The sequence below is a fragment of the Lampetra planeri genome, chromosome 11, assembly GCF_965212315.1.
Source record: "Lampetra planeri chromosome 11, kcLamPlan1.2.h2, whole genome shotgun sequence".
NCBI lineage: Eukaryota > Metazoa > Chordata > Hyperoartia > Petromyzontiformes > Petromyzontidae > Lampetra > Lampetra planeri.
Window position 1 is genome coordinate 6,139,063 of NC_136117.1, and position 25,048 is coordinate 6,164,110.

General features: G+C 45.4%; 1 protein-coding gene across 4 annotated transcripts in view; it reads right to left on the bottom strand.

Moving 5' to 3' along the window:
* Nucleotides 1–3,772: 3,772 nt before the first annotated feature.
* The window catches only part of IMMP2L (inner mitochondrial membrane peptidase subunit 2), a 303,938-nt gene continuing 282,662 nt past the window's right edge, over nt 3,773–25,048 (bottom strand). For 3 of the 4 annotated variants that reach the window (XM_078598685.1, XM_078598683.1, XM_078598684.1), the window contains exons 6-7: nt 17,534–17,761; nt 14,907–16,838 (exon numbers count right to left, since the gene is read on the bottom strand). In XM_078598685.1, the coding sequence (XP_078454811.1) occupies nt 17,558–17,761 (204 nt within the window). In that variant the 3' untranslated portion in view covers nt 14,907–16,838; nt 17,534–17,557. Of the gene's footprint in view, nt 4,768–14,906; nt 16,839–17,533; nt 17,762–25,048 lie in introns of those variants that run through there. The other variant, XR_013585867.1, reaches the window with a different exon arrangement.

Sequence of the window (25,048 nt, forward strand, 5' to 3'; positions counted from 1 at the left end):
ACCAGGTTCCGTTACAAATTGTCCACTGGTGTTGCACATTGTGAGGAATCGAACGTGGGGGTCACTCGGATTGTGTGTGGCGTTAACCTCTGCGCCACCACTCGCTAGCACACACTCATTTCCCAGGTAGATTGGATGTGAGAGGATAAGCGGATGAATCATACGATGTCAGCCCCGAGCAAGGTGCGGCTTAGAGATGAGGCTCACAAGACAGCGTCAATACCACAACAACCACCAACACCGCCATCCAATCCAATGCATTTTGAATGAGGCGCTCATAGCATTTAGAACCTCCGGGCATTTCCATGTGGTCGGTCAGTTTTATACGCAATCTGTAGAGTGCATTATTAGAATAACAATATCACCATAGTCACTGCAATTTGGCCAGCAGGTCTGTAACAAGCACACCTGTTAAAATGAGCCGCACTGTGCTTGTTAAAAAGTGCTATGCAGTCTTCAACGTCCTGTGGCGAAGACATTTACTCCCATGCAGGTTCACTCATCAACAGCCAAGATATATCCACTGCTGGATGGAAACCCCATGGTCTGTTCCTCCCGCACCTCCGATTAGCACGGTGGGCTACATACGGTACGAAAGAAGTTCACACGTGCATACATTCTCCAATCTATCACAATCCCTCACGGTCCTGCAATTAATCTAGTCCGTGCGCACGATCCAATTTCATCGCTGCACCTCTGATGGTAGAAGCCCTCTCTCAGGCTTGTTTAGCTCCAACTGGTGACCATCATGCATGCCGCTAGTCGACTACTGGCCGTCATATCATCATTACGCTCAGGGTTTTGTTTATTAAACCGCTCATCGCTTCAGAGCATCACCCCCGCAACGTCCCTCCCCTTTTCAACCATTTGAAAGATTCAATGAGGTAGTGGTAATCCCAGTTTGGAGAAGTGAGAAACTCCACTTTGGGTTTTCCAGGTTCATGTAACACGTGCAGATATCCTCTTTTACTGGTAGGAACCCACTGGTTCCCCCAGCCCACAGGGAATGATTGTGTCCGTCCGTCCATCGTGCAGGGAGGGGCTGGGTGGGGAGGGGAGGGGAGGGTGGGGAGGGGCTGGGTGGGGAGTGTGGGGAGGGGCTGGGTGGGGAGGGTGGGGCTGGGTGGGGGGGGTGGGAGGGGTGGGGCTGGGTGGGGAGGGGCTGGTCACCCCGTGGTGCCCTTATAAAACTCAACGTTTAACCTACTCACGCCGGTTTGTGCCCGCCCTTACAGTCGGGCATATTTGCGGAATACACCACGCCGCCGTTGACCCTGGCCATTGGCCGAGCAATCCAACGTTCCTACCAGCTCCCTCCGCAGGAATGTGTTTATTAGTTGAATGTAATTGGGCCATGCTATGTGGTGGTCAACAAAGGCCAGAGTATCAACATTATTAATAACAATAATTTACATTTATTTGTAAGGCGCCTTCCACGATTGTCTCACGATCACCACCTTCACAACCTCACACTGTGACCAGCGTGGTGAAGTATGGTCAAATAACCTCCACCGCCCACACAGCGTGGTTGAGGCCTCATCCAGCATTGGATTGACACTGTACTGCACATATAAAACACGTGTACTCTACACATGATGGTACTGGATTCATCAGCACTGGTCATCAATTAAGTTTCCCAAATGAACGCAATTTATTGATTCAGCTTCCGTACTTGTGCTTTCGGTCGTTTACAAACATTTAATCTCTATCAGGGTTGTGACTGACGCCTGAAGTTAATATAGTGCAGCCTGGGTAAACATGCAACGAATATAATGAATCTCCCCTTCCCATAAAGGTCGTGTAATACATTTTAATAGAGGTCATATACCACCACTCTAAATATATGTGCCTATCAAGTGTAAAAAAATAATGAACTTATTAACGGATAAGCAAATTGGTAACCCAGCAAGTGCACACACAGATCAATAAAGAAATGAATTCACAAATCAATGAATTTCACAGATTGACTTAGGAAATTGGATGGCTTCACCAATTGATGTATGGACTAAATTAAAAATATAAAATAGATTAAGATATGAACGGATGCAAATTATGCAATGGACTTTCATTGTTCGAGACCAATAATTGTGTCCAGAAGATTTCTAATGTGAGTGCAGAGCCGGCACAAATAAAATGCTAGTTTTTTTTTTACTAAAACAATTTTGAACTAAAAATATTTTAAACTATTTTATATTTTACCAGGTAAGGCCCACTGAGCTATGTAGCTATTTTTTTCAAATAAGCGACCTGCCCACAAATGACAGCTCAGCTAAGTGGCTTTTTGCATGTAAATTTATAGCAGTTAAATACTCGAAAAGCACGTGTTTATAATTGTGGAGGGAAAACCCAGAGGACCTCGTAGAAAAATCCACACGACCACGGGGAAAACAAGCAAACTCCAAATATACAAGCGTTAGGGTTAGGGGATCGAACCCACAACCTCCTGTATACCAGGCGAGGTAGTTAATACCGCAGCGAGGTTCGAATCTGGGTAGCCACCCATAATTTAATGGAGTTTCCAAGTGTAGCAATTTGATGGTCTCAACACAGTCTGCAAGGACTGGCGTCTAAATGCCATCATTAAACGTGGGTTTTCACTCAATTTGTCTACAGCTTCAACTCTGTAAATCCAAAAATAATAGTTTCCCCATCATGTTGCAATCTCCGAGCATAACCAATGGGAAAGTGTGACCGCTGCTGTGCACAGGATTAAAAGGCTTCGTGACGGAAAATGTTGGACAAGTCTGTTAAAACACCTCTTGCACAGGCATTATTTTTGTATTCAGTTTGCTGTCCTTCCCCCGCATCTCCGATTAGCGCGGTTGCGGTATGTACGGTGGTGCGAAAGAAGTTCAACCATCCATACATATATTTTATGACACATCGTGATTGCATAGCTCTGCAAGATTTCCAGGTGGATTGCCTCATCTCATGATAATATGGCAAGTGCAATAAAAAAAATAGGGAAAAGGCAAAATATTTTTTTTATAAAACGCACATATCCATATGCCAGTCTCTTCGCGTGCTCACACACACACGGCACCAACTGTATGTATGCTCACCAGTGATCGGCAAAACAATTTGGTTATGGTGTAAAATACAAAACACTACAAAATGTCACACCGATATAGGTGTAAAGCTTATTTTTAATCCAGGTGTACTGTCAACAATTCAGAGACCGAGTTTCTAGGAGGAACTTTTTAATTAACAAATTTCACGGTCTCGTCTGCACACTCTCCACAGTAGCTTAGCCTAACACTGACATAACACGAGCCGTCTAACACTGACGGCGCTGACTGAAACAGCCAACTGCTATCCTTCATAGCGCAATATCTAAAGGAGACGTTTAGCGATGGCGGCGACGAGGCGACAGCGACGACGAGACGAGTTGACTCCCAGAACCGACAGCCCTGAGCCCCCCGCTCTCGGCTCCTTTTATGCTCCCAGCGTGGCCTGGCTCCGCCCTGACCACGCCCCCTTCTCGAACCCGCCAGCGGGTTCCAGGGGCCTCCAGATGGGGTCCTCCGTGACCCTTGCCCTAGTTCCTCCGCTCTGCCCACACACAGCCGTGCTCACGCTCACCGACGTGTGTGCACGGTCTGTCCACCACAGCTGCCGCTGCTGTCCACCAACCGGCGCTATTACCCTACACAGGTGTTACCACGCAAATTGTATCTGGTTGTATCCATTTATGGAAGGCGAATGCGAATATGAAACCAATTATTTTGGCGAAACTGCACAGGCACGGAAAAAAATAACTCCACACAGTAAATCAATAAGTCACCTTTAAAAGGATTTTTTTTATATAATCGGCAACGTTTCTGGAAATGGCCCTTCTTCATTAGATACAAAGTGCAGTCTCCAACTCGTGCCCCTCCGTGTCTCCGACTTCTTGATGTATATGTAGTGTGCGTGCTATGAAGAAGGCTCATTGCCCAAAAATCATCACCTGTTATATGACATTCCCTTCAAAGGCCACGGTGTTATCGATCAATGTGTTGACAAATCTGAGAATAGTTGTCCTGCAGTGCGATTCTAAAAAGGTGATGAAAAAATACGATAACGTTACAGTATTACACTGCCCATAATGTATGCATATACGCTGTATATTATGTACGAACGCAAAGCTGCCACACGTAGCCTAGAAACATCGATAATGCTAGTGCCGGTTGCAAGTGCATATTAAGCTTGCCGTGGTACACAAGGCGTTTTCCCAACACCTTATCCAGCTGCCCTTGGCCTCCCCTGTGCCGATACAAGGCCGAGTCAACCTCAAAAGGGAAAACAAGGACACAACTTGCCATGGTCGTACATGGACAGACATTATTAAGCTAATACCACGGGGATTGTGTTGCGGTGCGATAATTCGCTCCAAAAAAAACTCCGCGTGTATATTTTATGAACACACAAACTGAACAAGTATTTGCTTTCAATAAATGTTTAAAAAATTGCACCTACACACAAGTGAAATGGTATGAAAGTTAAAGAACACGTACTTCAATTCGACTTAGAAAAAGCAATTATCAGCGGAAGGAGAATCGATAAACAGCATATACTGAATATAAAGTAAATGAAGTTGTCATCAAAGTACGATGTTTTTATTTTATCAGTAAATTTCCAATGTGTACCTTCAAGCAAGTTGACATAAATCCAATGTTACAACGTTCAAGTCACTGGTCTGTATAATTCTGCCGCAGCGCTGACGTTTCGTGGGGTGTCATTCACGACAGCTCCACGCGCTGCCGTCACGCTCCTCCGCTGCTAACACTGCAACACAGAACAGTGGCCGCGTGAATTATCTGCCCACAACACCGCTTTGTTCCACGATGGCTCCATGCATACTCTGGTAGGTTTTTTTGTCTTCCTTTCTCCAGTTCTGGCGACGGCTTTGATTGATCATTGAAAACACGAGGGCGTGTATCTTCCCATGTTGACCCGGTTGCCAGGCCAGTCTTGCTGTGCGAAACGTGTGCTAATATTGTCTGGTGGCATAAGGTCTAATAAAAAAAAGACAAATGATCATCACATGTAAGTGAATTATCTGCATTCATCAACAAAGACGGGAAAATAAAATGGCGGGCTTTGGTGCGCTCCCAAATCCGAAGCCAAAATCTGCCACTCAGGCGAGCATTTTGCGGTGCTCATCTCTCCTGGGTCATCCATGTAAAACACATTCCTGCGGAGGGAGCTGGTAGGAACGTTGGATTGCTCGGTCAATGGCAAGGGTCAACGGCGGCGTGGTGTATTCCGCAAATATGGCCGACTGTGAGGGCGGGCACAAGCCGGCGTGAGTAGGTTAAACGTTGAGTTTTATAAGAGCACCACGGGGTGACCAGCCCCTCCCCACCCAGCTCCACCCCACCCAGCCCCTCCCCACCCTCACCTCCCCACCCAGCCCATCCCCACCCTTGCCTCTCCACCCAGCCCCACGCCTCCCATTTTTGGATGCACGACGGACGGACACAATAATCCCCTGTGGGCTGGTGTAACCAGGAGGTTCCTACCAGTATGATACTTTCCTATGGCAGGACACATGCCCATTCGTGAATGTGTTAGGTGATACAATGAGGTGCGTGAATCCATGCTATTCGCATTCATACTCACTCCTCTGAAGGACCTCACAAGGTTGAGGATTTACTCCACTTTACAAGTTAGCCACTTAGAGGGACATTTTCCAAACCAGTCAGAGTATTGACTTGTCATAGGACTGTAGCCAGAACACGAAGGATATAACCTGCTGGTCTGATCAAAGCGCTGTGTGATGTGTTCAGTTTGCACAGGCCCAACAATATCATGATTTTGATGGATCATCAACGTGACACCAATCGTAATGCAAACTCAACACTTCAGTGAGCTGAGAAATTGGTTCAACTTCAGGCCAGAGTAGAGCATTTTAAATACACAAATTGACATTTTTAAATGTATTACTTCACTCAGCCATTAACCGTGCTTTCTACATGGATAGCTATGGTTATTCTTGATCAATGAGAACAATTAATGGAAATGGATTATTAACGATGATGATAACGCCGCTAATTACTGGGACTGTCGCTTATGTGAGTGAATGCTTTGTTTCAATCCAACACTGGCAATGAAATAGCACAAAATTACACAAAGATGTGACAAGTCTACAAGCATCAAAATAACATGAATATGACAATAAATGCTTTATGCAATATGAAGCCCACACATGCACCCGTTACATCATCTCAATTCACTAATTTGCAAACAAAATAAATAAGGACGGTGAATTATAGCGTACTGATATGGTGCCGAAGACTTTTCTTACGATTTAGCCGCAGGATTGAATTACGCTGACGTAAATTGTGTTCGGCCAAGAATTAAGCTCCATTTGCAAGTGGCTCGATTCATACAAAACGTGTGGCAATGCCACCCCTGATCCCCAAACGGAACTATTTCCCCCACACAGCCACTTCACCCGACTCACGGCACCTCAAACCACCCGCAGTTGGCTTTGTTCCAGCTCGTTACGCACAGCCAAGCCAACTAATTGCCACCAATTAGAGCTCATTCCTGTGTCATTACGATCCCAGCTCCTTTAACTCTTTTACCGACTGGCACCTGAGCACCAACATTAATCCTAATGTTCCGGCCTTCCACTTGTTTTTCCTATAATCCCGTAAGGCCTCAGTGGGCTAAATGACGATTGTTGAGGGCACCAAATGATATTTATTGCACACCTGTTTATTAAGTTAACCGCCCTCTGCCACGTCGTGAATGCCATCTTAAAACAATATGAACTCTTCCATCAAAGCCCTACGTGCTTTTAAGAAAGCAAACAGTGCTACAATGCAAAGGGTTTAGATGTCAACCTATGCACCTTTAAAAACACCGCCCTCCGTGTGCCCAGCAAGGTTGTGTTGAAAGGTTAACGAGAGTTTCTGCAGCAGTGCAGGTCACCTGACCTCATTTAATAATTATTATTGTCATTTTATTTCATTTTCTTGTGGGAACATCCGAGCCAGGAATTTGGATCGCACCCAAATGTGCTAACAGCGTGGGAGAATGTGTTTCTGATGGAGTGCCTGCATTTCCATTGAATGATTTTGTCTTAAAGACACTTTGTGGAAATGCGTGCACTGTAAAACTTGCTCTAAATGCAACTTAACGCTTTCAAACTCACCTTACAAGGATACATATAACAGGCGAGTAGTGGACAAGTAGCTCAGGGGTCAGGGAACTGAGCTGAGATCCTGAGTTCAAACTTGAACAATCACCCGTGACCAAATGGGCTTCTAAAGCGAATGAGTTAATGGTCTCAGTCCAGTCACCAATTACAGGCCAAACCACTGTTTTTTGCACTTAATTTGGCAAAATTCCAGCTCTGAGAATCAAATCATTTGGTTTGGATGGAATAGTGCTGCCCTTCTAGTGAGGTGAGCGAGGTCACTGGAAGGGATCTCAGAAGTAGTTCTGTGATGTCCACTTCTGTGGGCCTTCTCTCACACGGGGTCGCCATGCTCTGCAATATTGCGGAATGGATGTTTCATCTCATGGCACGACGGTGGTAGTACAATCGGGATAACATTATGTAAAAAAAACAAGATAATTATTGAAAAGAACAAACATTTCGATGAAAGCAATTTGTTTCAACCATCGCAGCCACCGTCTCCCCACCCACATCAATCATAGAATAACGCTACAAGTGTGTCCATATATAACCCATACATGTGACATTCAGCCTTGGCCTACATGGGTGGAGAAGTGCACGTGTGATGCTCACCATTTCCACGCACTTCCAGATGGATACGTGAGGTGAGAAAGAGTAGTGGCGGAGGTGAGAGAGGACAGTGAGTGAGGTGAGAGAGAGTTGTGAGTGAGATGAGAGATTGGGCAGTGAGAAAGGGCATTGAGTAAGAGGGTGCATTGAGCTAAGGCAGAGAGGAGGAAGTATGCTAACATGGCCTGATAAAGTAGTTTATTTGTGGTTTAGCAACTGAAAGGAAATTGAAATAGATCTAAAGAAACGATTTGTTTAGATCTCAACACCTTCATACAAAATAAGCTAATGTTAATCACAAGGACTGCACTTGTTCTTGACTCTTTTTGGTTTATGACCAAATCTGAGCAATGCGTTGTATGTACATATGCTGAACTTCTTTCACACCATACGTAGCCATCCGTGCTAATCAGAGGTGCGGGGAAGGACAAGCTAACACGAAAATTAGTTCTAAATAAGTTAGTTTTCATTCTAAATTTAAAAGTGCATGACTCCAGTGATTTCCAAATATCTGAAAGAAGAGCGTTCCAGATGGCCGCAAGAGCACATCTGAAAGCGCACGAGGCAGTGACCGTCTTTAAACAGGGAATGGTTTGAGACATACGCATTCCTACAGAATGGCTCCATCAAAATAAATACTCTAATTGGTGCCTTATTCCAGCTATTATAGAGCTCATTATTTTGTCCCAACATTTATACTCACAAATTTTGAGAGTATAGGACCTTTGAAAGACAAGCAAGTGGCTTTTGGCAATCACGCAGCATTACCACTTTGCTTGTTGGAGAAATGTTCCCAAAACAGGAAATGGTTTTTATTTGTAATTTTTATCTAAAGAGACCACACAATTTATCCATCGTAATGCATGATTGTTATTATGGCCCCAATGACTCCGCATCTGGACAATGTAATTTGTCATGCCATATGCTACGTGCCATTTCACATACATTTTCACACAATGCATCTTTCATATGTAACGTTTACCCTGTAAGTGATCGCCTATAACCATTTTGGACATCATGAACATAGTGTAAACAAACATTAGCATCTTAGCATGCATAGAGACTCCCCATTTAGCCTCATACAGAGAAGACAGTCATGTCAGTGAGCACCTATTAAGGCCAGGGGCCTTCATTGAGAAAATGCTCTTTAAGATTTCGCCTAAATATGGCAGGCTACGATTGCAGTACGATCGTACACCTCATCAGAGAAAACGGATTGTAAGTAAATGGGGGCGTTTCGGTGAGATCATAACTCTCACTCAAGTCAGGGCAATTGCTTGGAAAACTTCACCACTCCCACCTTACCAGCCAATCACGTGCCAGGGAAGACGGAAACAAACACCCGCCATGCTAGAAATGTTGATGATATTTGTGATGTTAGTAATAGTTAGGTATTTGTTTTTCTCATAATAATAAGGTTTTTGGGTTAGATCGCGTAAGTATAAATGCGTCGCAACCCTCCACCACCCGACACGGCCAATCAGTTAAAACATTTTTATCACGTTAACAAAACGCCAATTAGTTACTTCTTGAGCCCACCGGTCTGTTTGAAGAGTGAATGCACAACATTTAGAATCTTAGTACGACGTCTCGCTGGTAATTACATTCAGCATCTTTGGGAGATTTCACAGAATATGAATAATACTGATCGCGAAAGCCGACGTGTTTGTTTTCCTATTAATGTTAAAGGTTTTAGAAATTATGTTGCGTAATAATGGGTTACAATAAACATACATGTCCACTCAAATTTCACGTTACATTACAAATGCCCAAAATTGTAACTCTTATTGAGTCGGAGTTACGAGAAATGCTATCATAAACTGAAACTACGACAGTGATATTCTATTTTACCGATAGACCAAAGAATAGTGCTATTCTACTCTATTGCGTATGGAAATATGTTCAGTAGCTAAATGCCAATGTCGAGGTCTGCTAGTCACAAGAGGGCTTTAGGAGACAGTTCGTGTAGTTTTGCTATTCCTCCTTCGATGGAGGTTCCATAGTTTTGGTTGCATGACCACAGTCACATTGTGGCTTGTCTTTAAATCTACATCCATGAAGATGTGTGCAGCAGCCTGTTGATGTTCTGATGGGGTTTTTGGTTATACCACTGTCTTTGATGAATGTCAAAGCTAGGAGGAGCAATCTTGATTTGAAGCATTCGTGACTGCAGGAATCCATACTCTTTGGTTCTTTCGGTAAAGTCACGTAGGTAGAAATAAAATAAAACAAAATATAACATACTGTATCACGACGTTTCGATCGCAACACAAGTGGTCGTCCTCAGGCGGCAAAAAAATAATCCAGCAGTGGAACGGCTGAACCAGCGAGAGAGCTGTTACAACAAGATCGTGTTGCGATTGAAACGTCGTGATATATATTTTTTGTTTTATTTTTTTTTCTACCTACGTGACTTTACCGAAAGAACCAAAGAGTAGGGGGAGCAATGTTTGGGTCTCGAATGAAGTTTTTATTTGTGACGTCTGCTTTGGTCCATTTTATTCACCCGTGTCCATCTGGATCTGGGTGAGATTCTTGGATGGTGAAAGCACCATCCCAGAAGCGGAATCTGGACTTGACGAGGTTGCGAGGTACATCGTCGAGGTCTTGATTGATAGGCACGTAGTCGTTGGCAAAGAAACGTGTCAACTCCCTTGCAGCTTGCATATCTCTGCGGATATTTGTGGTGGTAGAACGTTCACCAGAACAGGGAGCCGCACAACATTTTCTCACTTCTCACTCTCAAAATGAGAAAATGACGCAGAGGTGCGAGGAACCACAGACCACCGGGAAAAGCAACCAGGCAGCGAACCAACGCCAACAATTGCCCAAGTATCATGGTCCTCTGCGTGAATGTTTACACGTGGAAGGAAACTGGAGCACCTGGAGAACAGGTCCCTGCGGGGTGGGCTGGTAGGAACGAATAACCAAAGAATATAAACATAATGTATTATTACACTTGTTTAGCCAGGAAAGCCTCACTGAGTGTAAAGGTTTTTGTAGGGTCCTGCCAAGTGTTTGCAGTAGGGGGCGATGTTGCTACACCTAATCGGACGATACGAAGGGAGAGTTTGAGGCCTAGTTCTAGGCTTTAGGCCTAGCTGTAGGCTTTAGGCCGCTGTGAGTTAATTTTTAATTTAAATGTTTTAATTATTAATGTAAAAGCTTTAAATGTAAATGTTTCTATTTTTAAAAAAAACATCAAGGAATGTAACATTGTTAAACATTAACTCCCTTTCACACACGCGGGGGTACGATACGAAGGGAGAGTTTGAGGCCTAGTTCTAGGCTTTAGGCCTAGCTGTAGGCTTTAGGCCGCTGTGAGTTAATTTTTAATTTGAATGTTTTAATTAAAAGCTATCTCAGGGAATTATAAGGGAATGTTACACTTGTTTAGCCAGGAAAGCGTCACTGAGTCTAAAGGTTTTTGTAGGGTCCTGTCAAGTGTTTGCAGTAGGGGGCGATGTTGCTACACGGACGGACGGACGGACGATATAATCTATTGTAGGCTGGTTCACTTCGTTCCTACCAGTATAACCCACGCTTGTGAGGGAGGATCACTCTTATCGCATACAGATGGAACAGACGGAGTCCACATTTGATGTAGTGCCTTCTCCTGGCAAGCCAGGGCATGGGCGTCAAACGTGTGAGGTTCACCGACCTTCGCCTCCAAGGTGCTCTGGATTTGCAGGGGCGTGTGCCACAACCGCCCACGGATGGACTATTTAAAACTATTTTTTATTTTAGCAGATAATGTCCACTGAGCGAAATAGCTCGTTTTCATAAGCGACCTGGCCACAAATGATAGCTAAACGAAGTGGCCTATCATGTGGAAATTTCTATCAGCTTATAATGTGGAAATTTATAGCAGCAGCCAAATAATCTAAAGGAATGTTTCTAAATATGGAGGGAGAAAACCGGAGGACCCGGAGAAAAATCCACGCAACCACACGGAGAACATGCAAACTCCAAAAATACAGGCGTCAGGGTCGGGATGGAACCCACAACCGGGCGAGGTAGTTAATATCTCGCCACCGCGAAAGGCGATGATGGAGACAGCGTAAATTTGCTCTGATGCTTATAAACACACGTACTGGATAAATCACTTTTATATAAGCTGCATTTTGGATCGCAAAGCCACTCAAACGTACCTTAAAATGCACACTCCCGTGCCCATAATCAGGATACGCAAAACTCGAGCGTGGAAATCCAAAACCCCAAAAAAAGGCAATTATTATCACCAACCTGGAAGCGCAGTATGTCTCAGCATTACACCAAGAGATAATGAGCGTAGGCACAGTAGGTGAAAGAGCAACTAATTCTATGTTCGAGGTCACCCATCCAAACACTGACAATGCTCACAGAAGCTTAGAATCAATGCTTTGAAGAGGCTGGGCTTGGGGGGCTTGCAAACCTCCCAAGGTGCAAATGTGCTTCCAATTACCTTCCCATTCATGCTTTTCCAATCACACTTTGCGCAAAGTGCCAAGTAATTCACTTCCATGAAAATCCTGCCCGCCTGCTCGTACATAAATTTACGAACATTAATTTTGTCGGAGCTGCGACGGGCACCGGGTGGTGTTCGTGGCGTCTGTGCGGCGATATGTTGGGAAAACGCCGCGTCATTTAGTTTTAATTGATTGAGTGAGTGATTGATTTACGAGTGTCACCACGCCTGTTATCTTTCCCCCCAACCCCCCACCCCAGCGCATAAAGGAAGACATGCCGATTACGGCGATAGGTTTCAGTTGTTAACTTGCAATGGCATTATGACGAAGTCTCGTCTTGGATTCAATCCAACTTCCTCCAGCCAAATATTGCTGAACCTAAAGTACTCCTGAACGACGAGGTCACCTCCTGCACGCTGACAACCAACACTGGCAGTGTGCCAAACCTTGACTCTGTCATTGATCGAGAGGTCTTATTCTCTTTCCCACATATATCAACTCTGCGGGTCCTCATACCTCATGCATATCAACGTCTACCACATCCACGATTTCCTTCGCGCAGCTGCTACCGAGCCCTTCATTACATTTCGACTCAACGACTGCAACGCTCTCCTGTATGCGATCCCCAGATCCCTCTTCTACAAACTCGTGTTGGTCCAACATAATGCTGCCGGACTTCTCACCAGCTCACGCAAGTCTGACATCACGCTAATACTCCAATCAACTGCTTCCCAATACAAACATGGACCAATTCACGCTCACCTTAAACACCTTCAAGACCCTCGACGAACTCGCCCCTCCGCATCTCTTCCCACTCAACTTACTCCACTTCCATTCGCACTCTCTGCTCCAGCGACCAAGGTTTATGTTAAAGCCCGAGTCAAATGTCACTCAGTGGAACTCCTTCGCCGAGCCGCCCACGCTATTGACTCCTTGTCCCCCAGAACATGTCCAGGTTCAAGCTTTTCCTTATTCCCTCGACCTATGATTGTAGCCATCTCCTTACATGCCCAGTTTCCGTACACCATCTCGAGACATTCACATTTATATTCTATGGAATTACGCATTGCACTGTAATTGTATTACATTGGTATAACGTTTCAGGAATCCAAGTGGCAGTCATTGTGTCTATAAATTGACCTGATCTTCTATTCTGGTCGACTGTAATTGGTGATTTTTACCTTAAGTGTGCATAGCAGCAGTTTAACTCGGCTAAATTCCTCATAGAATCGTATAGAATCCCCATGTGTTGCACTAATATTCCGGGCCAAAATCCCTTTTGGAATCCCATTCAAATAAAGTGAAATTAACATGGAAATCACCCATAGAAGAATGAAAATTCCTATATCAATCCTCCATTGCGGAATCGTATAATCAGAAATCCCTGCAGGAATAGCCCAACGCGTCAGCAGTGCTGACGGAAAGATCAAGGGCTCACAAAGCCTCCAGAGCAGAATGGAGTTTGTGTTGACGAGGCAAAAGACCCAATCTAAAGAAAAAACCCTTGACTAATTGAAGTCCTTAGCTCGGCTGTAATAGGATTTTCATATTTTCGCAGTGTGAACCCAAATCTACATATTAGATTTTTTAGATATTCTAAATTGCATATGGACGTGTCTAGATTTAAGATACCTACAATCTGCCGACAAGCTCTGGCTAATTGGTGTCTTATTACCGAAGAAAATGAATTATTTATACATGTTAACTGAAAATATTTAATGAATTATAATGTATGTAGAAGTAAAAACACAAGCATGAGCCAATGATGCATGTAAACACCTTCACATGTAACATCTATTTTGCGGTTCATTTTGAGTCGCAATAAAATATTTTTAAAAACCCATCTATTTTGCAGTGGCAAAAACTATATAAATATATTTTTTATTTTACCAGGTAAGGCCCACTGTGCTATATATAGCTTTTTTCAGAAGCGACCTGGCCATAAACGATAGCTCAACGAAGTGGCTTATCATGTGGAAATTAATAGCAGCCAAATGCTCTAAACGCATGCTTCTAAATTTGGAGCGAAAAACGGAGGACCCAAAGAAAAATCCACGCGACCACGGGGAGAACATGCAAACTCCAAATAAGCAGGGGTCAGGGTCGGGATCGACCCCACAACCTCCTGTATATCAGGCGAGATAGTTAACATTTCACCACCGCGAGATGTTCAGAATGAAGCTGATAAAAGTGTGAAACATTCTACATGGCATCACTAACAATCACATCAATGCCAGTCATTTGGTGACAGCTTACCATTTTTCAGTCAATACTTCTGCACAAATGTGGGGTCCTCTCCTCCATTCTGCTGCCCATATGGTCTGGAAAAATATTACCTTTACACGTGCGCAGGGTGGAAGATGTGCAGGCTACATTGCAGTGGGCACCCAGAGGTCTGAGACCAAGGAAGACACGGTGGTGCTGAGACTAAGATCAGATATTCGAGGTCAGTTGACGATTGTCACAATCGCAGCAGTGATGGCGAGGTGCGGTGCCTTCGTCAATGCTCTTGAAAACCTCTTCACTGTGATTCATTAATTGAACCCATTAACGCACTGTGCTGAGAATTCGGCAACTCGAGCTTGATTTCTGGCCACAAGTAACATCAATAACGTTGATACATGAACCAGTTCTGGGCTGGATTTCACCAACCCACAATGACAACCGTGGCGAAGTATGGCGAAACAGCCTTGGAGAATGACACAGAATGGGGAGGCCATCATTATAATTATTTATTACACGTTACCTTACACAGATCAGTTTTGTATTCGGAAACTGTATGAATGCTAATGAGATACGAGTGCAATAGCAATCACTGGCATCGTGAGAGCTGCACACTGATAACAAGTACAAAGCCACAGGGAAAACAGCAACAAAACAAATATAGCAATTTAATGGACAAACTGTTTTGAAAAAGAATCATGAAAATAATTATTGCAGTAACATTTCTCTCCACAGACCACAGTGCATGAGATTACAGCAGAACGTGAGATCTGTCACTTTCTCCAGGGTCGTAGTCAGGATAATGTGATACGTATTAAGTGCCCACCATAATACTGAATGCACAGTTATTGCACCAAGGTTGCTAATCATGTTTAACGAATGCGGCAATTAAATTGTCTGCGAAATTTGCCACCCGAGAAGTCAATTAACAAAGCAGATTTTAAATTGCCGACCCAACATTTTTCTCCCCTTTCTTTCGTACAATAGCATTGTGAAAAATAGTGAGAAACTTGTCCTATTTCATGAGGGAGATGAAATATGACCAAAATCAGAATCTTTATTTATCCTGGAGAAATCCAATGAGCTATGACGCTCTTTTTCAAGGATTTCCAGTAGGACCACAGTGTGTTCAAATGAGCGTTGCTTGGCAATCGGCTCATTTGGTGGTCTTGAGCCGGTGGCAGAAATGAAACATTCCAAAACAAAGTCGTATTAATTTTTCGATTTCAAGCTTTCGTGACTGCATGGATTCATATTCTTGGTTCTTTTGGGTGAAGTCACGTAGAAAGGAAATAATAAAATAATAAAAATAAAACATAATAAGATGAAATTATCACGACGTTTCGGCCACAACGCAAGCAGCCGTCGTCAGGTGAAGAACAGGGCTGTCGGAAAGACAGTTTATTAGGACGCTGTCTTTCCGACAGCCCTGTTCTTCACCTGAGGACGGCCGCTTGCGTTGTGGCCGAAACGTCGTGAGAATTTTATCTTATTATGTTTTATTTTTATTATTTTATTATTTACCTTCTACGTGACTTCACCGAAAGAACCAAGAATATAAAGTATTAATTTTACCGATCCCAAAGGTATGAGCTGGATCGACACTTCGACCATGATATTTTCTCTCAACCTTGCTCACCGAGTCAGCGATATACACACAGACACACACGTCTCTTGCTCAGTTTATTATGTCAACATTTACACGTGGCTGCAAAAAAAAACCCAAGTCAAAATCATTCAAATGTAGGCACCTGCGGGTCACATCCTCCAAGTCCGGGCTAACACAATGCAGAGAGTGGAAAATTTAAACTCAAGAAATAATTCTGCCAATGCAGGCGTTTGGGCAGGAGTGGCGGCTCAGAGCGGCGAGGGCATGGGAGGGACGGGGATGGCAGCGGAACAAGCTCTCGAGCAAATTGCTGAATAATGCAACAAACAGCACACTCGGCCAATACAGTTTGATGTACACTTAATGCGGGTTGCTTCAAAGTGCTCCCTCTGACAACTAGATCACTCTGGGGGAGGGGGTTAAAGAGAGCAATGTACGGTGAGGTACGGGAGTTGGAGATGATGAAGGTCCTCCTCTGTGTGGCTCTGGCTGGGGTGGCTGGGGGACCTAACGCCGCGATGGCAAATCAGTGGCTCTCAAGAGGCATCGGGGTGCCTCACGGGCTAATGGTGTTCGTGTCAGGTCACGGAGCTGGCAGTGATACAATTCTGGGTTTGAATCCAGGCAAGATACCTGTTGATTTAACAAGGTTTGCCAAGTGTTTGTTTTCTGACCGTTCGTTAAACACCGTGGAAAATAACGTACAGTTTTGCTGATCGAGCTTTTGTTGACTTCACGAAGACCTCTTCTTTGCTGTAGTGTCTCCGGGGTAGGGTTGGTGGATCGTGGAGTGATGAAGTCTGCGTGAAGCTCCGATCTGCAGGGGAATAAAAGACATAGGCAGGTTTGAAACAGGCGTCCCTATGTGAAGTTTGTGTTGACCCCTCAAATGAGTTTTTTTTTTTAACCAGACACGTTAGTTTTCCAAACATACAAAAAATATACTAAAACCCTTCGACATCTTCAAACTGTTGTAAGATACCTTCTGTACCACTTTCTACCAGCTACACCCTGCCACTCTACTCCCTGCTGTAATCTCTGCATGATGCACCAACCCTAAATAAAGTTTCCGCATTCCAGGCATACGTCATCACCCCTGGTAAATATTCATTTAGGAAGGTAAAGGTGCAGCTCTGCAATTTCTTGCTCACGTCACCGTTGGCAGAAGGACCTCCGCTAGAGGGAGCTCCATTGCCCCTGTAGAAGGTATTTGGCCTACTTTTCACGCTGGCTAAACATCTTTGGAGACTGCACCGGACGCAACCTGCCAATCAACTGCGGTGTACCCATTTAAACCACCGGCTTGACACAGATTGAGGAATGTAACACACTTGCCCATTGCCTCAACTGCTGCACCATGAGACCGAACACACGACCTCTGGATGACAAGCCCAGTGTGCTAACCATTAACACCACGGCTGCATCTAAGTGTTAAACATTCAAAGGGAAAGCCCACGACACGTGACAGGAGAAAACACCCACAAAATGCACAACCCGCCGTTATGCACCCACCGGCCGGGGTCTGGAAGGCGTCTGTCAGGGCCTCTTGTCTCGCGAGTGTTTGTCATCCTTCCCTTTCGCCTCCGCGTCGTCCTCGTCGTCGTCCTCGTCATCGTCGCTCCCGGCGGTCGAGACGTAGATGGGGTCGCGGTTGGGCGGGACGTCTCGCTGCAAGCGTCGCCAGCGGTTGGGCGGCCACACCACGTGCGAGGCTCGAGCGTGCAGCAGCCCCACCGACACCTGCGAGAGGCCGGCAACCATGAGAGACCTCATTGCCACCGGTTTCTACGGCCAGTGTTAACCAAAGCTGGCTCCGTGCTAGCTCAAGCTTGGGCGTCAAGAGTACGCCGTCCGGAGTTTGATCCTGTGGAAATCCCAGTCCCCTGGTCCCCCCCCCCCGACTCGTTCACTGCACCGTTGTATGAACTTAAGAGCCAGGCTGAGCCCAACAAAACCAGATGCGATGTTACGGGGTCAATTTAGAAAGGAAAAGTGTGCCGTGTAATGTCACTTGCTGGGTTTGAACTTCCTTGCTGTGCTAAGTGTAAAAAATAACAATCTAAAATTGCAGGGAATTTGTATTGGATATTAAAATAGTCTAATATAAAGTGCCTCCGAAACGTCGTGATTTATTCTTTTATTTCTATGAAAAATTATTATTTATTTATTATTTATTTTTACCTACGTGACTTTACCAAAAAAACCTCGGAGTATGAATCCTTGCAGTCACGAAAGTTTAAAATCAAGAATTAATATAACGTGCACCAATGTTAAACTGAATCAAACGTAACTGTTTCTCACATTTCCTTCCATGTGTAGGCACAAGACAAGGAGATTGGGGGGGTGGGGGGTGAGGTTACGGGTGAGGGAAGGTGATAGCAGGAGAGTCTGAGCCCATGAAGCCGCATGGCTCACGGAGCTTAGGACGTAGAGCTCGCAGCGTTCCTGAAACATTTCTGGGCCAGAAGCACATCCCAGTTCCCACTGGCCATGAAAGCCAGATATGGCAACACCGATTCTTGGGTAGAGAAAGGATTGAGAGGAGCCAGCTTGCTGAAGGCTAATCAATTGAAGGTTAGTCAATTAAAGGTTAATCAATTGATCAACAGAAATCGAGGGATAGGTGTAATGCTATATTTCGCCCATTCCACGTTTGAATAAATTATCATAATTCCAGGTTAAGATTTGATAATGAAACGGATTATCTTTTACTCTTGTGGTGTGTTTAACCTAAACTGATACAAATCTACAGAGCCAATACAATAGTATTACAAACATGGGATTATAAAAACTAGATTTTAGTACTTACGTTAAGTCTGTTTTTTTACAAGTGGTCACCAAAAAACCTCCGGATATAAACAATAGAACACCAATCCAGTGCCCAGCACTCAGCGAACATAGCCAAAGCATGTTACATTAAATTTCGATTCAAAGCTTTCGTGACTGCAGGGATTCATCCTCTTGGTTCTTTCGGTAAAGTCACGTAGAATGGAAATAATAAAATAATAAAAATAAAACATAATAAAATAATTCTCACGACGTTTCGGCCACAACGCAAGCAGCCGTCCTCAGGTGGAGAACAGGTCTGTCGAGGAGACAGAGTCTGAATGACAAGCCCCAGGCTTGGAGCGACTATTTAAGCTGGGATGGAGGGGCGAAGAGCGCCTTGACAAAATAATTTGCATATCAAGAGGAATTTAGCATATTTATGGGAAATGCAGATATGCGATTAGTACTACTTGTGAAATGCGTAGGAGGTTTGGCGAGGGGTTTAAAGTCATTATGCCCGTGCATTATGCAGGATTAGCAGCATCAAAGGGAGGGGATAGGGGTAACATTAATAAAGGGAAGGAGTGTTAATGATTTATAGAAGCATTTCCGTATGGTCGGATTTCCGTAAATTGGGTCTTCCGCAACCCAGGGAGACTGTCTGTACTGGAGGAGGGTTCACCAAAAGAGAAAGCTAACAACCAGCAGATAACAAAAGTGTGTTTCTGAAATGAACCAACATTCACATTGTATTATTATATTTTTTCATGAACCTACCGCACCTCCGATTAGCACGGTTGGCTTCGTACGGTGCGAAATAAGTTTTCTGGTTCCCGTGAAAATCAGACAGCACCTTCGGCGTGAAACGGGGTGACGTTCTGAACACTGCCATTCCCTTGCAAATGACAGGGAACGGAGGACCTGCCACCAAGGCCTGCAGCTTGCTAACCCTTCTTGGCTGAGGGAGGCGATGGCCACTAGGAGGACTGTCTTAATAACTAGCAGCCTCTCCGAGCACGTGGCTAATGGTTCAAGGGGGGGGGGGGGTCTGCATAAGGGGCCGTCCATAAATTATGTCACGCGATTTTGGACGATTTTTGACCCCCCCCCCCCCTCGTCACACGGCGTCACAAAAAGTCAGACCCCCCCTCAAATATGACGTCAGAAAGCTCTGCCCCCCCCCCAAAACATATTTCCATTTTGAAAATAAAACATGCATCAAATCGCTTTAAACTATTGTCATTGTAGTTCGTATTTAATGTGGCGCTGCACTCTGATGTTGTAGGAGAAAACATTTATTAAAAAGTATATTTAATTAAGTAGAACGTGCTGTCTATATTTATTTAAAGTTGCGCATTTTGATGTATACGTCACATTTCTCACCCACCCCCCCCTCGTCACACATCTTCACAAATGTCTGACCACCCCCCCCAGGTACGTGACGTCATTTATGGACGGCCCCTAATACGTCCAGCACCTTGTGCAAATTCCATGGGCCACACCCTACTTCATTGCCCTCAGTAGCCTAGAAATATATATTGTTTGAGCCTATCGGGCTCCGCCCTACGGCATCGTGGAGTGCCGAAATAACCGAGGCCCTCCCCTTGAGGGCCGACACTGACAAGACCTGATTGCAAGGCCTCCACTCGGTAACCCGACCACGGCTGTACACCACAGTATGCTGGGTCCAACTCTCTGTCTCCTTGTTTAACCTTGTTTTGCTGATGCCAGCAATGCTGCCTCGTTTTTTGATGCGCCATATTCTCTCCTTTGTCATGGAAATCATTGAACCATGTCGAGTATGGCACCAAGGTGATTGAGCCTCCGTGATGGGACCAGGCTGGACTTTTGAGATGTACTTTTCAAGCGCACTCTCTGGATCTACCCTTAGGTGAGCAACTTCCACGATAAAAAAATTGTGAAGACGCTTGGGGAAGCCGATAGACCAAGCGGTGAGACCTGCAATCCCAGTGATCTCCCAGAACACTGAATCTCAGGAACCTGTGGTTCCACTTCCTTCCACTGACGCCACCACATTTCCTATGCAAATGGCCTTGGAAATTGGCGCCAGAGATTTCATTCATCAACCTCCTGTACCTTGAGGTGCCGATATAGCCTTCTGAGGTCTAGGATTTCCCTGAAGCCCCTCTGAGGCCTTTGACGACAAACAATTTTGCAAAGAACCCAAGACCCCCACTAGCCCCTGGGGCCCTCTGTTATGGCCCCTATATCCAGGAACCTTGGCCCAGAGTGCACCTAGAGATCTGCGTGGTGGGGGCACACAATTCAGGCTGTATCCTTGTCGAATCACTCGGAAGTACCCATTCTCTTTGGTTCTTTCGGTAAAGTCACGTAGGTAGAAAAATAATAGATCACGACGTTTCGATCGCAACACAAGCAATCGTCATCAGATCGCAACACAAGCAATCGTCATCTGATGACGATTGCTTGTGTTGCGATCGAAACGTCGTGATCTATTATTTTTCTACCTACGTGACTTTACCGAAAGAACCAAAGAGTATGGATTCCTGCCGTCACGAAAGCTTCAAAGTACCCATTCGTTTGCAAGACGTCCTCGCCCATGTATTTTCGAACTGCAAAAACCTCCCCCCCCCCCCGCGGCCGTCGCAGCAGGGGGAGCAATATGTAGATGGTCCCACGCCCCCCTTTCACTGTTGCAGGAGAGCCCCTGAATGTTTCCACGTTGGTCCCGTCGGAACCGAGGAGCCCTCATTTGTGCCGTAAACAGTGGCCTCTTTTTCAGCCGCCATCACTCCCCTCTCCATGCCCTTTTCGTCTCGGACTTTAGCGGGGCAAAGCACTGCAACTAACACCTCGCCACGTTGTGATAGCGGCCGAGGCAGTGGAAGCATAACACGCGAAGTTCGCTATTTTAAAGCCACTTTCACACTCCGCACGCCTGCAAGGACACGACGCCATTCTCCACGCGGTGGTTCATTCATTGTTTTACTGAAGCACTGTACCGCTAAATATCAATAAAAGCAGTGAGAAAATATGCTCCCTGACCTTAAACAACGCTATCGTTAGCTTCCCAATGCGTTTAAACAACACGTGCTCGATTTCACCAAATGGATTTAATAAGTACTCGCTGTCTCTGGCCATTATTTGACTAAGTTGATAAACGAGTTCCCGTCGTGCCGAGTAGGGAACTTTCTGGGACTGAGGATGGCCGAGAGGAGGTCACATGGAGGGGAGGTGAGCCCCTATGCCAAAATGTATATATCAAATTAATAATAATGCAATGTATAACGCGCGCAAATTTGCGGACGTAATGGTCGCAACTCAGAGGTGCGGAGCCGAGCTCAGATTCGCTCGAAAGCACGTGGTTATAGAGGTGAGTTTTTCTCTTTTGAAGGAGGCGATTGAGGTGATGCTGCGAATGTGCAGAGGGATAGCGTTCCAGACTGTTGGGGCTGCCACCGAGAAGCGGCGCATAGACATGATCATCATGGATCTTGGTATCAAGAGGAGGTCGTGAGTCGCGCTGCGCAGGTATCTGCCGTGTGCTGAGCTGCAAGTTGTCAATAATGAAGAAAGGTATGGCGGGCAGGCGGATATGAAGGCATTGTGGCAGAGGCAAGCGATCTTGTATTTGACCCTACTGGCGATGTAGATGTAATATTGTACGCACTAGCTATGTTCCCTGTGTGCTGGGCATGGGAATGGTGTCCTCATGTCTATCTCCGAAGCGTGTCAGTGACAACTGTATGCATATTAATGAATCGCTGCACGTCATTTCATGCACGCATCATGACTGACAATTCATTTTAATCGATAGTTTTCATCCACTGTAGGTCGAGTTAGTTTATGTAGAACCAGCAAGAGAGCCACAGAGATGCAGGTCTCTTTTTCAAGGCAGATACTGTGGTGCAAAAAAAAAACAGAACACAAAATAATGTCCAGAAAAATTAAGGCAATAAACGAGTCGTAAGAAGTAGTAAAACAGAGCACTAATAAAATATATATTACTGGACAAAAGCTTAAGTGCTGCAATGATCAAGTGTCAGATACCACTTATTTTTAAATCGCCAACTCGACACACTCATGTCAGGGCAAATGTATTCATTTAATGTGCTTAAATTATGAATGGAATTCTCGTGGCGCACTTAGGCCACCTCGGACTGGTTAAAATGACAGAAACTGAAATAGGAAGGCACAATAAAGAACCCGTCACCTTGAGAAGGATCAACATCACAGCTTTCATGATTTTTAGCTTTCGTTTGACTTCACACAAAAGGACAAGCTCTACCATTTTCTCTTTTGTTCTTTTTGACAATGCCGTCTAACCCAACCGCAGGCTTTATCATTCCCAAATTGCGAATCCTACGTACGATGCATTGCAAACACCTGTTATAAAGAATCAACCATGAGGAGTAATTTGTCACATTTAAAAGCATTGCCTATTCAGCATCAATTATCTGACATCTCTGTGTCATTGAACCATCATAATTGTAGCACTTTACACTGCCCTATGATTGCTTTTCAAACCGATGACCATTTACAATGCGCCGAATGCTATGCAGGCTTAAACATGCATGCATGTGCTTCAATGCAGGGAATTTCATAAAGGCAAAGCGATGATTATGACAATTAGTACCAATTTGTGGGAAGTCAACAGCCTTCTACGGAGCTATCCTCAGGAGATACTAGTCCCCTCCCCCCCCACTGTGAATTGCCACCATTTGCTCAGGGCCACCAACAGAGGTGACAGCCTGACCGTGGCTTGCTGAGCACAAGAGAGATCTTGACTTTGGCTCGTGGCCAGTAAAATGTTCAAGTAAATGTGACTCCAGCAGTGATGGAACCAAGCTGTGCTGCCAAATGCCAAGCCACAAACGAGAGAAACAAAGAGGGCGTCTTTGTTTGCTCCTGTTTACGACGCCTCACTTTTGTCCGTATCCTCTCTCCACTTGGCTGTCCATCGAAAACGATGGTGACGATTGCTCCTCTTGTGGATGGGGGGGGGGGGGGGTTAGCGCCAGAGGTCGCAACCGGGTACCCGATACCCGTACCCTACCCGATACCCGGCTACCCGTACCCGGCCGGGTACGGGTACCCGTTTGCGACCGTGGTGCGGCCGGGTACGGGTAGACCGTGAGTCACTGGTGAGCAACCGTTTGTCACTCATTTCCCAACGTCTTGTCTCTTCTCACAATTGAAGTTCATAGAATCAACCCACCCGCGCCTGCAACATGGCTTCATCCCAGAGGTCGCAATCAGGTACCCGATACCCGTACCCTACCCGTACCCGGCCGGGTACAGGTAGGGTACGGGTACGGACGGGTATGGGTACGGGTACCCATTTGCGACCCTGGTGCGGCCGGGTACGGGTACGGGTAAGGAATCAAAACCCGTTTGCGACCTCTGGTTAGCGCTTTTGGCTCTTGTGCGGCTGCATGTGGCCTCCGCGGCCACATGCAGCCGCACACTCTGCTGCAGATGAGACACGCGGTGCGTTGGGTGTCGTCGGATGGCGTTAATCCCAGCTGCGCGTTGGTGTCTCTGTGTGCATCTCTCACGTCTCCTCTGCGAGATGGTGTCTTCCAGGCGCTGGAGCCCTCTGGCGCAGGTGGACCGCCAGGTGGCACAGGTCCACGTGTGTGTGGGTGTCGGGGGGAGCGTTTAGTGTATCGGTTAGCGCGCTGCGCTACGAACTTGGTGACCCGAGTTCGACTCCCGCTCATGGCCAATATCAGTGACAATTATCGGAACGGTCCTGGGCCTCCCCTAGGCCGATTCAGCCTCAAATAAGTATCTGGTGCGGTGCGTAAAAACATAGCCACTGGGGAGACAAAGGTGGTTGGGCGTGGTGCTGACCACCCACCCCCTTGTGTGCCGTTCTGGCCTTCATAGGACCTTGCTAACAGCACTTGCCCAACAGCATATTAAGGCAATACAGGGGGTCATTGTCTTTGTAGGCGCCATTAATATAAGTGGCTCGCGTCACCGCTCGAAATGCCCACCCGGTGGACTGAAGCGGAAATAAATAAAACAAAAATAGAAATCGATGCGAGAAAGAAATAAAATTAATACCTGACATCGCACCGCCGTGGCATTGACTGCAGCCAATATTCACAAGCGGTTCAACTCCGAGTGAAGTATTGTATCGAGTGGAAAATCAAGTCTCCCACCGAGAGAAAAAAAAATACTTTTTTCTTAAAAACAAGCAACATAAGCTACTAAAACCCACACGGCTTTAGTGTGTCCTATAGCACACTATTGATTCAAGTAACATTG